This window comes from Centroberyx gerrardi, chromosome 20 (genome assembly GCF_048128805.1).
Source record: "Centroberyx gerrardi isolate f3 chromosome 20, fCenGer3.hap1.cur.20231027, whole genome shotgun sequence".
Lineage (NCBI taxonomy): Eukaryota > Metazoa > Chordata > Actinopteri > Beryciformes > Berycidae > Centroberyx > Centroberyx gerrardi.
In genome coordinates this window covers 25,715,210-25,728,296 of record NC_136016.1, presented here as the reverse complement: position 1 = coordinate 25,728,296, position 13,087 = coordinate 25,715,210, and the positions used below count along the sequence as shown (strand labels likewise).

Genomic DNA, 13,087 nt, shown 5'->3' with positions numbered 1-13,087 from the left:
CCAGGGTTCAAAATACCAAACTATTTTAATAAATACAGAGTCAGACAGACAGTTCAATGCTACCTGTTGGCGGAGGTATTTGGCTACGTAGCGGGTGACATGAGGGCTGTCAGGACCGATCTCCAGCACTCTCTCCATCAGAGATTCAGCTTCTTGGTGTTTCTCATAGGAGGAGAGCTTCAGAGCCAGCAGCGCCAGCAGAACGGCGTCATCAGGGTCGATCTCCAAGGCTCGGCGAAGCTGCTTGACGGCTGGAGATTCCTCAGCTTCAAGAAATGTTTCTGGATCAATCTGGAAATCAGACTCCTGTCAGCTTGCTGTGGAGAATCCCTGGACTACACATCTACACTTCAACTTCCATGTCAGAGAAAATCTTTTGTTATTCAAATTGACCAAATCCTAAGCATTACATCTGACCAACTGATTGACTGACTGATTGATCAAATGACTTATTCATCAATTAACTGAATGTACCAATTCCTTGCGGCAGAGGGTGATAGCGTAGCCGGCGTTCCACTCGCTGTCGTCAGGCTGCAGCTCCAAGGCTTTGAGGAAGCAGATGATGGCTTTGGGGTAGTAGTGCACCGAAAACTTGAGGAAGGTCCAGGCCTTCTCTCCATACACCTCTGGGTGGAGAACAGTAGGAGAACCGGTAGGGTACTTCACCTGGAGAGAGAGACGGAGGAGGGAGAGAGAAAGAGAGATTCCAAATGGTCTTTATTATCACCATTTAAAAGCGTACACTATTCCACAGAAAGACCTTCCGTTTGAACCACACACTTAAACCTGCTGCAAAGTCTCCCCTGAGGCTCCTTCCCATTTCTAGATAGATAGATAGATAGATAGATAGATAGATAGATGGACACTTTATTGTCCTTTATTGTCAATTTTTGTGGAAATTTGCCTTTGGCTTCATCATGGTTGTAGTAAAAAATACATAAAATACACATGAACCACAAAAGCACAATACAGACAATACAGCATCAGACAGCACAGTCTCCAAACGGACCAACACCTAGACAACACAAACAGATACAGAGCTTCAAATAAGTAACCAGTAGGCCTACATGAAATTCATCAAATCAAAGTGCCATGGTAGAAACTAATAAAGCAATATACTAAGAATTCATCAGAGCAACGGCATGTGGAATAAAGGACTTCTTGAACATGTTTTTTGGGGCTCTGGGCGTCCTATAGCGCCTCCCAGAGGGAAGTTATTCTAACTCATTAAAAAGAGGATGTGAGGCATCGGCCAGAATTTGCTTAGCTTTATCCCTGTTTCAGACCACATATCTCAGTCAATTGTGTCTGTGGCTGCCCTATAATGTCACTGGCCATGCTTACGATCCTTGCCAGTTTGCTCCTGTTCTTAACCCCAAGGTTGCCATATCAAGTTGAGATATTATAAGTCAAAACACTTTCAGTGAGACTTCTATAGACCAACTCTAGAATGTTCCTGCTGTTCCAACAAAACTATTTAAATTTCTCAAAAGATACAGACTTTTGCCTTTTTAAAAATGTATTCTGTGTTAGCTGTAAAGCTTAGAGTGTTATCCAGGAAAATAAATAAATATTTAAAGTTCTTTTCTTTACACTTCTACCAACTGGACGTTCATTTTAACCGGTTGGCTGGGGTGGAGCAGGCTACTGTTGCAGCTGATAACCAGCTGCTTGGTTTTATTAGTATTGTTGACCAGTGCACTGTCTGAGCACCAGTTGAACAGGTCACCATTAATAAATAAATGATTAAAATATAACATTTCCCTCTCAATATTACCCTCCTGCAGTAACCCAATAAGAGCCATATCATTGAGAATAGTATTGGTGGCAAGACGCACCCTTGGGGAGCACCTGTATTTAAAATAGTCTGCTCTGACAAAATGCCATTAACAGAGACTTTCTGTGAGGAAGGATATATAGTGAAATCTAGAGTGCAGTTCCAATCCCCTCCCGTTACGACAGGATTATCCCTATCATACTGTTGTAGGGCCTGTCCCAAACGCTGAAAAAGCCCCATTCTGTCTTGGTCCTGGTTAGGCGCATAAACATTTATAAACAAAAATTTAAACCCCTGGATCTCTGTCTGTTCCAAAAGGACCCGGCACTCCACCGCCACAGTAGCCTCTACCTTGATCCCCAGTCCTGACTTAAACAGGATGGCTAGACCTGCACTTATTTTGGTGGGGCTTACTGACTCAGCCCTCAGTTTTTTCAGTTCTTATCTTGCAGATAGAACTTTCTCTGTTGAGATAGGAAATAGCATTTCTTTTTCTGTTCCTCTTAAGTATGGTGTCCCTCAAGGATCAATCCTGGGCCCATTACCTTTCTCTATCATATGCTTCCTCTTGGCGATATCATCTGCAAATATAATATACATTTTCACTGTTATGCAGATGATACGCAGTTATATATTCCCATAAATCCTAGTGATTCCACCAGCCTCAATATCCTTAATTATTGCCTTTCCAATATTCAGTGCTGGAAGTCTCAAAATTTCCTCCAACTCAATGACAGCAAATCAGAAATTGTTTTGTTTGGCCCTCAAAGAGAATCCATCACAATAAACAGGAAGCCTTCATTTGGTTTGTTCTAACTCTCTGCTTTCTCCTCACTTCATTGTACCGAGTTGAGTGTTTTCATCTCAGCAGTCCTTTACGTTCCGCTCTGCTTCCTGTCAATCCCCTGACACCCACAGGAAGGAATGGAAGTCTCCTCCAGGAAATCCCTCAAAAACATATCACCTTATACACTCTCACTGTCACATCCATGTCTTTTTAATTAGGGTGTCTTTGTTAGCTGGGACAACATTTAATTCCAAGCTTGGTTTGACAACTGTAAAGTTTGGATCTAAAAAATGACGAAAATTTGTAAATATTTAACAATGAATTACATACAGCATGCATTGCAAAATGATTGGGGGAAATGTAAACTAGACATACACAGAAGTAAATGGGCTTTAACCATTATTTTCCTAACACTGAAGGCCAGTGGATTTGGGGGTCTAAGAAAAGGCCACCAAGCCATAAACTGAAGGGGATACACTTGTAACTAATATTTCCTTGTTTGATTTTGAAAATCTAACAACAGTGTGTGTGTGTGTGTGTGTGTGTGTGTTTGTTTACCAGTATGTCCTCCACCCTGCGGCAGTATGTGTCTGATTGTGTGAAGTCTCCACTGTGGTAGCTCAGCCAGGCCAGGTCTCCGTACGTCACGATGAGCCGCCGCTCACTCTCCTCACCAAAACACTCTCTGGTCTTCTCTTCTGATTGGCTGAGAAGAGATGCCGCCTCCTCTGGTCTACCCTGAAGATACCTGAGGACAGATGAGAACGGCAGATGTTGGTTGTGAAATGTTTAAATACCCCCCATTTGCTCTATTCCTATTTATATACTATATTTTCTTTGTTGTCTGTCTGCCTGTTAGCAGGATAACTCCAAAAGTTATGAACGGATTTGCATGAAACTTTGTGGAAAGTTTGGTCATGGGGCAAAGAAGAACTGGTTAACTTTTCACACTGATTGGCCAAAAGGGGGCGTGGCGGTGGGCGTGGCTTCTCATAAAACGGCATGTAACTTCCGTCCCATTGAGATCAAGATGGTTTTTTCAAGAGACACCTGAGAACAGTAGCAAGACATTTACAAAAATAACAAACAAGCACAATCACACGTTACAAACTCAGCATTCAGTGAACATACATGGACAATCCAATCCAATTCACCCTCACACCTACAATATTTACATTTGTAATCTACTGTGTGTTACAGAATGTTTGTACTGATGCAGTAGGATAAGGTCGTATATATAGGAGATACATCCAGGGTTATTAGGATGTGTTTGGTTAGAGTGTTTTGCTCTAGTGATGACGGCTCTTTTACCCGGCAGCCTCCGTTTCGGTATGTGGGAATAAGTGACAGGCCTAAAAGAGAATTTGCTGCTCATAGAAAGAGAAAGAGCAGGTAAAACTCCCCCTGCTGGTTCAGAGGAGGAATTAATTGGGATTGCATCAGCAGGCAATCTGTCAAATAAGTGGCCAGAGGAGATAAAATGATGATTAACATCTTCAGACAAGTTTGTTTGTGATAGGACCGGTTTCACAGATAATCTGCGGCGGTAACAAAGTTGAGAGGTTGTTTTTTTGTGATTTTACAGTTTTCCAGAAGGAGGCTGCGTTTCCATTACAGTTTGACAGAGAGGACAGGTAGTAGTCAGATTTTAACACACTGGTTCCTGTGCTGCCTGCAGGTCTGCCAATCAGCCTGAGGACCTGAGGATCTAGCAATGGACCATGCTTTGTCTCAACAAATGGCTTCTGATAGCTGAGGAGAGAACCAGGGGTTTGTTCTGTTTGTCCTATATGGAGCATGTCTATCTGCAATGTGAGTGAATATGTGAGAAAATGTATTAAGAGCTATGTCAGGGTCAGGAATTGAGCAAGTTCTTTCTATAGATGAGAGGTATAGATGCTCTGATACATACTATTGGACAGTGATCACTGATGTCCTGGGACAGAACCCCAGTGGCTGAGTATTTGTCAGAATAATATCTATCAATGTGGAATTTGACAAATTCTTTAAATTAGGCCTTGGTTTAGAGATCAGCTGAGAGATATTTAATTAATTCTTACAAAAGTTGTTAGAGAGCCAGTCAAGATTAAGATCACCCATGATAAGTACATCATTGGAGGCGTAGGTTGACCACAGTTTACTAATGGCCTCCAATGCCTCACTGTTAGCTGAGGGAGGACGATAAATGGCCATGATGGTCAGGTGGGAGTCACCTCCAAGACAGAGGTCCAATACAACATATGTAGTTATATCCTTCAGGTACTGAGGAAGAGGCACGTTTACATACAGAGAAACAGTTCTTTATGTATATCCAGACTCCACCTCCTTTACCTTTCCTGTCACACCTGAAAGTTTTCTGGCTGCAGGCTTCGCTTCATTAATTAACTTAGCAAGCATTCTCTGTACAATAACATACCTCTTTCTCCTAACTACTATACCAATTTATCTTACTCGCTGAGCTCCGACCTCTACATCATAGCCTAAAAAGCAAATCTATCTGAAAAATACTGTACCTGACATAAGCCAGGAAGCTGTAGGAGTTAGCGATGGCACTCTGCTGTCCGACACCCAGATCTATTTGTTCCTGCAGTCGTGTGCTGAGACCTTCCAGATCCAAGTCTTTCTTCTTCAGATCCCAGGTAAACCGACTCTCCAACCGCAGCAGCCTGGAGAGCAGAGTCCTGCCAGCATCACTGGGAGAGAGACAGAGACAGAGAGAGAGAAAGAGAGAGAGACAGGGAGGGAGAGAGAGAGAGAAGAGCTTATTTACCTGTTGCCATGGTGAATCATAGTATCGGAGCTCCATTGATGATGGCTTTTTATTGTCGTCACGCACGCGCTTAACTCAGGGTGAACATACTCAGAGTCGATTGAACTAACTCAGATCAGCTGTTCTGGAACCGGAAACTTGAAGTTTCCTATCTCGGGGTTAATCAACTCAGAGTTCAGGGTTAGACTCAGAGATGTTGAACCTGCTTTCTGGAATGGACCTGGACCCTGAATCTCTCGAGCAAATCTGAAGAGTGGGCGGGTCACGATTCAGGAGTCTGGAACCAGGCTAGGGCTGCGGTCGAATAGTCAAAAAAATACGTCCTAACTCCTGTTCCTAACCACTTTATTTTTATTACCTTGACCTCATGACGTTTTCCAACGAGGTCAAGGAAAGATGTGAAGGAGAATTCATAAGGACTTAGGAAAAGACAACGTGGTGCTAAGAGAATCCGACTGCACTTACACTCGGCTGCGTAATTATGCGACGGCGGATGTTAATGACGTGAGTCTGCCGTGTGAAACTACAATGTTCCGGAGATGGACTACTAAAAGCATCTTAGATACTTCGCCCTGTGCGTTCTTACCGTGTTTCATGCAGGCTATATAAACGTGGACAACCTGGTGAAAAATATTGCTTCATCACCAAGGTTGGAATTGAAATAAAAAAGGAATATAGGCTACCAGTCACAAAAGTGAAAGGAAATGGTTGTCACATTGAGAATGGTTGCTCACGCTCAGCCTCCTGTCCGCTCATATTTATCGACATGAATCCCAATTAGTATGATTGTATGAAAATTATTGTTAAATTCATGCAAGATAGGCATAACATGTTAGGCCTACAAATCTACTACTGTACATATCATCATTCTTAAGTTTCAAACATGTTGAATTAAAAACATCATCTGGCTAAAGACGTCTCATATCCCTTTTTCTTGAAAGACAGACTTCTGTGTTATGGTTAATATGCTGATTATGATCTGATTATAAGCCTATGCATATAATATCTTAAGAACCACCACACAACTCAGTAAACACCTTGAAATGTTGACTTGATTGTGCTTTGAAGTTGTTATGGCTGATTCAGGCCTTTATTAAGGCAAGGGTTTCAGCATCTGTGACTGAAGTCAAATTAATTAATGATATTCCTAAAGGCTGGCAATACAACAACGCTCAGAATGAAGAAATAACTAATGCAAACTGAGCATAGGTTAACTACAACGTTAACTTCACTTTGGTCATTTTACAACAGCAGCGTAATGTTCATAGTTCGCCTCTATGGGTTTAACATATTGTTGAAAGTTCAAAACATATAAGCATATTAGCAAGTTATGGCATAAGATGGAAAATGCTTAATAAGCAACGGTAACTTGCTTGATGATCTGCGGCCCTTGTCGGTCATGATCGTTTGTTTTCGTGAACGGTCGAACGGTGCGTCGTTGCTGCCGCGAGGAATTGTGGGACGGCATTATCTCCTTTCCTTTTGTAAAGGATGGTCCAGTGTATCCTATGCTAAAGGAGCTAAGTAAGGAAGCATTGAAGCACCTTTCCTTAGCATGTAGAGAATTCGAACAGCTCTTATCATGCTGCCACTTAGGTACTTCCGGGTCATTTCACTCAGTTAGGAACCTTCCTAAGCAAAAAAGACTATTCGACCGCAGCCCCGGTCTTCATCGTCCCCCACTGAGCACAATACTCCCCCTACTGCCCATTGAAGGCAGAAAGCCTCCAGATTGTCCACCATGTTGTAGCAGGCATGCTCCACCCTGAGCCGAGCCTTCAACAGTCCTGTAAGAACCTGCACAGGGTCCACACAGCCCACCTCCCGGGCCCGGTTCTTACGGCTCAGCCAGATGGATAACTTGGCTGTAGCTGATATAAAGTTTATTAGTGTGTGCGTACCTTTTTTCCTGGCAAGGTATTTGGGACCATAGACAAACAACTGAAACGAAAAAAACTCCCCCAAGCCCAAAAACCAACCCCTTAACAACTCAAACACACCCACCAACCTGGGACACTGGACAAATAAATGTGTTAGAGTTTCACACTGTGAACAAAAGAGACACACTTCCTCGTGATCAGTGTAGCGATACCAGGGAGACATTTGCAGAAAGCCCACAACCTTTCTGTTGCTTTCTTGAATCAACACCAAATGGCCTATCACAACAAGTGGCCATAAAGGTGTCGAACTGACACAGTCCATGGCTCAAGGAGTTGAGTCTATGCCAGCCAGAGTTACTCCACCGGACAGCTCAGGAAATTAACGTCAGGATACCAACCCGGCGAAGAGCTTTGAAACTCACACATTCCACAATTAACGACCTTTATCTTTCAGCCATCAGGAGGAGAAGGACTCAAGAGCTCAGGAATACTAATGAACTATACAATCACACATCCATACTTCTCACACATCTGAATATAGGGAATCACCCTCCTTTCTTCATTTGGAGTACCAGACTGTCCTGGTTAATCAGAAGGGACAGTCACCATTGGGTGAGAACGGGAATACACACCGTGTCAATACGAAGGAACCAATGACTGCTGTTGACACTTTCCAGAGTCTCATCACTACCCCCTCTCTAAATCAGGACAGTCATAAATCTCTTCCCTTTTCACATTCCTTTAAAACCTACCTTCAACTATATTTTCCCAATGTCTTTAATGAAACTATTTGGTAGTTTGAAGTATACTAGATGTGTTAACTATAGGCCCATATATATGTTAAAGATGTTCAATAGCTAAAGCTACATGCATAGACCATGATATGTTAAATGATTGAAGTGTATCAGATATTCATCCAGAGACACTCTCCTATTTCCATGGTCCTACACTGCCACCTTGTGGTCATTTATAGCAACGACATGTCAGTATAAAATGTCAGTGCGTCCAAATGTCTTAAATGATTAAATTGTTTTTCTCATATTGATCACGCAGTTAGAGACACAAGTTACATATATGAGTTAACTTGGTGAAGACTTTATAGCCACAGATTGTACCAGGAAGGTTTATTTGATGACCTTATATTGATGTGCTAGCTATATAAGTTTGAATGTAAGTTCACAGGTTTTTATTATTTCGATCAATTGACAACAGTAATTGGTGGAGATGTAAAATACCGACATATTGTTTTAAAAGGAATCTTTATTAAGATCACTTAGTAATAGATCCCAAAATAAAATAGACTAGAGGAATGATTCCTCTTGCATTCCTTTCCCCCCTCCCTCTCGGTTCGGGGTGAAATCTTCTCAAACAAAGAAATTAATTAGTAAACAGAAAAAGAGTGCGAAGCGTGATTTGCATGGCAAACCACGCCTGAGAATTCAAAGAGATATAAAATGTTCTTATCTGGGTTTTCAGACAGTTCAACATTTCGCCCTCGCCAAGAAACCTGCTGAAGCCAAGACCAACAATTTAGCTACAATTCAACCTTAGCTGAAACTTAGAGTTTGAACCTGGAGTGAGAGATGTCTTCTCCAGATGAACTTAAGAATCTCTTACAAGAAGTTTGAACCTCGTGTCTAATAGTTAAGAAGTTATCAACGCTCGGCCAAGCGAAGATCATTTTCGAAGCTATTTAGGAACGAGATCATTTAGTTTTATAACCGTTAGCAGAGCTAGAGACTTCAGCTCTTCCAAGACCAGCAGTCAAACCCTGGTGCAGCATCGCCGTGTTTCCACATCCAGAGAGGCCTGTTGTCTACAGCTGTGAAAAGCCGGTAGCGCTGCTTGCCTCGTGACGATAACACGTCAGAGACCAGCTGTTCCAGCGTCTGCCGTTGCCAGGTAACCGGCCACGCCGAGCCCGTCTCTCCGAGCTCAGCGGGACCAGACAACCCGACTGGCAGGACTTCCCAACTGAACAAAGTAGGCTCTGATTATCCACGTCTTTACTGCTGAGAGTTGATGCAAAAGTTTAGATTCAAATTACTTAAATAGATCAGGAAAAGTTTAAAGGCTTTTATAGTCTAGTTGCCCCGTAGCTTTCCGCCTCGTTTCTCTGGTTAATTGATCCATACATACCTCCATTTACTGCTGCCAATTCTTATTCCCACATTTCATTATCATTTCCCTTTCATTCTTATTTTGTTTCATTGCATTTCATGTCTATTTTTAGTCTATAGTTTCCGTGCTTCATTCTGGTGATCATGCCTTATATTGCTTATCTCATTGAATTTGTTATGCTTGTATAGTTAAATAAATATTCCCATTTATTACGGAGAAGTTGTTATGTGTTTCCTTACTTGCAGAGTAAAGTAATCCCTGTATTGAAAAGATTTCACGATCTTTAGACTGATGACTGATTAGTATAAGTAAAGGTCCTTCATCTACGAAGGTGGTGCCCCTTACGAGTGTAAATTGATATCTTTATCCAAGTTTCATATTTTCATACCTTTACTAAATTCTAGATTTGATAATTTCGACTCTACACGCTACATCAGGATCCAGGTGCACTCTGTGTCTGTTCGTGGCTATCGCCCCGTGGTGAGAGAGAGAGAGAGAGAGAGAGAGAGAGAGAGAGAGAGACAGAGAGAGAGAGAGAGACAGAGAGAGAGAGAGAGAGAGAGACAGAGAGAGAGAGAGAGAGAGATAATTGAATTTTAAAAACCCTTTATTATGCACTACCAAAGGTATACAGACAAAGGATCTCAGCTACATAAGACAAATAAATGTGTTAGAGTTTCACACTGTGAACAAAAGAGACACACTTCCTCATGATCAGGATCCAGGTGCACTCTGTGTCTGTTCGTGGCTATCGCCCCGTGGCGAGAGAGAGAGAGAGAGAGAGAGAGAGAGAGACAGAGAGAGAGAGAGGGAGAGAGAGAGACAGAGAGAGAGAGAGGGAGAGAGAGAGAAAGAGGTGAGGTTGAGGTGAGGCTGGGTGAGGCTGAGACAGAGATGCACTTCCTCCTACAATGTAAAACATTCGATGAAATAAGGAACGTTTACTTTAACAAGTTCAACTCTGTAATTTCAGATTTCAAAGAGTTTAATGACCTCTCAAAATTAAAAATACTCCTAGGAGAAGGAGACAGGGCATATCTTGCTGCCCAATATGTATCAACATGCCACAACCTGAGGGACAGTGAGTGACTGAGACACACACACACACACACACACACACACACACACACACACACACACACACAGTATGATGTGATCTGTTGAAATGTAATTGGGGAGATGGTCACTGAATGAATGACTCTGTTCCTATATGATCCATAACATTACTGTTAACTGGGGATTCATTTCAATATGGCTGCTGTCCCCCTTCATCCTTCCCTAAACATAAACCCTCATCAGCACTCAGAGAGAGAGAGAGAGAGAGAGAGAGAGAGAGAGACAGAGAGAGAGAGAGAGAGAGAGAGAGAGACCACTGTCCAGTTACTGACAAAAACACATAAACTGATAGAAGGATTTAGGATGTATTTAAGGTTCTGTTTAAGTGTTGATTAACTTACTCATTTGATTTACATTGATTGTTTCATATACTTCATTGTTTCGGCAATATTGTTTTCAACATTCATTCCAATAAAGCTCGTTAGATTGAAAAATGTAATTGAAAAGAGTGAGGTAGGGAAAGAGAGAATAGGATGGAGGATGGGGAAGGAGAGAGTGAGAGAGAGTAGGGGAAAGAGTGGCAGGGAGGGGAGAGAAAAGGCTGGAAGAGAGAGAGGAGAGTGAGGGAGGGGGAAAAAGAAAAGGAGAGAAACAAACAAAGACAAAACAAAACACATGGAAGAGAGAGAGTCACTGGGAGGAGCTTAGAGAGAAAGAGAGAGCAGATCTGTAGATAATGAAATATCTTTAAAATCACTCAATATATCAGTTTGATGATAGATCAGCATATCAGTTTGATGATATTGTCCTTTTATTAAACATCAGATATGATCCAGCTCTGATATGATGCTGGTTCCTCTCTGACCACAGCTACAGAGCAACAGGCTGAAAAAACAGATTTTTAAATTGTTTTAATTGTTCAATTGTTTTTTTTTTTTTTTAATTTAATTTAAAGGCAGTAATGTATTCCAGATGCGCGTGCACAAACACACACACACACGCACACACACACACACACACACACACACACACATAACCTGTAAATCATTTTGAAAAGATCTAGCCTATACTTTATGTTATATAAAGTTTCCTTTCCTATTTTCTAAGCAGGTGGAAGCCAACACTGTCCCTCCCAAAAACCTCTATAATATTCCTATAGTAACACATAGTGTGTTTATTTATATATATTTATTTATTTATTTATTTATAGTCACTACACTATATAATGCTATTCCTATGGTATCACTATAATAATACAATCATATAATATTCGTATAAGAGGGGCTGATAGGAATATTTTACTTTTGCTAGGATATTTGTATTGAATCCTTCTAAAATGTATCATAGGATTGCTGTAGTTTGTTTTCCTATCAGCCGTCAAACAAGAAAACTTACCTCATTTTGAATTATTCGTCGTTCAGGATCCGACCTGTTAGTTGGAAAATAGAAACTCGTTCTCAGATACTGATGCACAGCGAAGAGAAGCAAGAGCAACAGTGAAGTCCAACAGCACAGTCACTATGACACTCAGTAAATACGGAATAGAGTCTCCGTGCAGCCAACAGACAGACGAAACGAAACGAAACTGAAACTGATCTGTTACAGAAAAGTCTTATGATGCGTTCACGGTCTCCTCCTACAGAGTGTTAAAGTCCAGCCCACCCCTGTTTATTTTTTGCCTCTATTTTGCCTTTATTTTACAGCTCAGCATCTCTGTCACTGGTGCCAGTGTACATGGTGCCCATGGGTGCTCAGCACCCTGGAGTCAGGGTACAGGCTACAGTTCAGGACCAAACCCCACCATTCTGGGGATATTGTTCCCATCTTGCTAAAAGACGAGGCAGGCTCCCAGGCCCTTTCCTCAGGGGTCTTGGCTCTTTTGGGAAAGGGGGCAGTAACACCCCCGCCCTTGCAGGCGGCAGCCAGACAGAGGTTTTATTCAACTTATTTCCTGGTGCCCAAGAAGGACGGGGTCTCCCGACCTATCCTAAGCCTCAAGGGGTTCAACCGTTTCTTGAAAACCTGCCGTTTTGGATGCTCCGCCTGTCACATCCTCTGTCCATAATGGACGCGACACCACAGTGGACTTCTGCAACGTGTATTTTCATATCTACATTCACAGGCCGACAGAAAACACCTCTAGTATGCAGTCCTCCCCTTTGGCCTGGCTCTAGCTCCTTGCGCTTTTATGAAGTGCATGGACGCAGCGCTCATTCCACTGTCCTGGACAGTAAATGGGCTGCTTTGAACGTGTTCCTCAGTTCGTCTCAAATCATTACATAGAGAAAGTCATAAAGAATGCAATATTTTAAACTATGAAAGACTGATCAATGTCTTTTTATTCTTCTGTTAAATTAGAATTTCTTCTTTTTCACTTTCTTCGATGTCATTTCAGTCTAGAAGATTATGAATGTGGGTGTTCTCCTTTATGTTATATGGCATTTCTGATATGGTGCAATTATGTTAATTCATAATAATTAAGGTCCCTTGAGGCTGGGATTCATCAACATACGCATGTGACTACTATTGAAAACAGATGCTTCTGAAGGTTTGATAAATGCAACGTAAGCTTTTAGTTCATATGTGGAAATGTGCATGACCTATACAGCGGTGCTTATCATTGCTTATCATTCTCTATTCTGGCTTTAATTCTATCTATCAATATGTTTGTGTTTGGTTTTGTGTACAAAGGTGAG

General features: G+C 41.8%; 1 protein-coding gene across 1 annotated transcript in view; it reads right to left on the bottom strand.

The window, feature by feature from the left end:
• LOC139920122 (nucleolar complex protein 3 homolog) overlaps positions 1-11,820 on the bottom strand; it is an 18,893-nt gene extending 7,073 nt beyond the window's left edge. Inside the window, exons 1-5 of the mRNA XM_078290836.1 lie at positions 11,787-11,820; positions 5,078-5,257; positions 3,123-3,312; positions 475-666; positions 64-291 (exon numbers count right to left, since the gene is read on the bottom strand). Of these exons, the coding sequence (XP_078146962.1) occupies positions 64-291; positions 475-666; positions 3,123-3,312; positions 5,078-5,257; positions 11,787-11,791 (795 nt within the window). The 5' untranslated portion in view covers positions 11,792-11,820. The remainder of the gene's footprint in view (positions 1-63; positions 292-474; positions 667-3,122; positions 3,313-5,077; positions 5,258-11,786) is intronic.
• Positions 11,821-13,087: the final 1,267 nt, after the last annotated feature.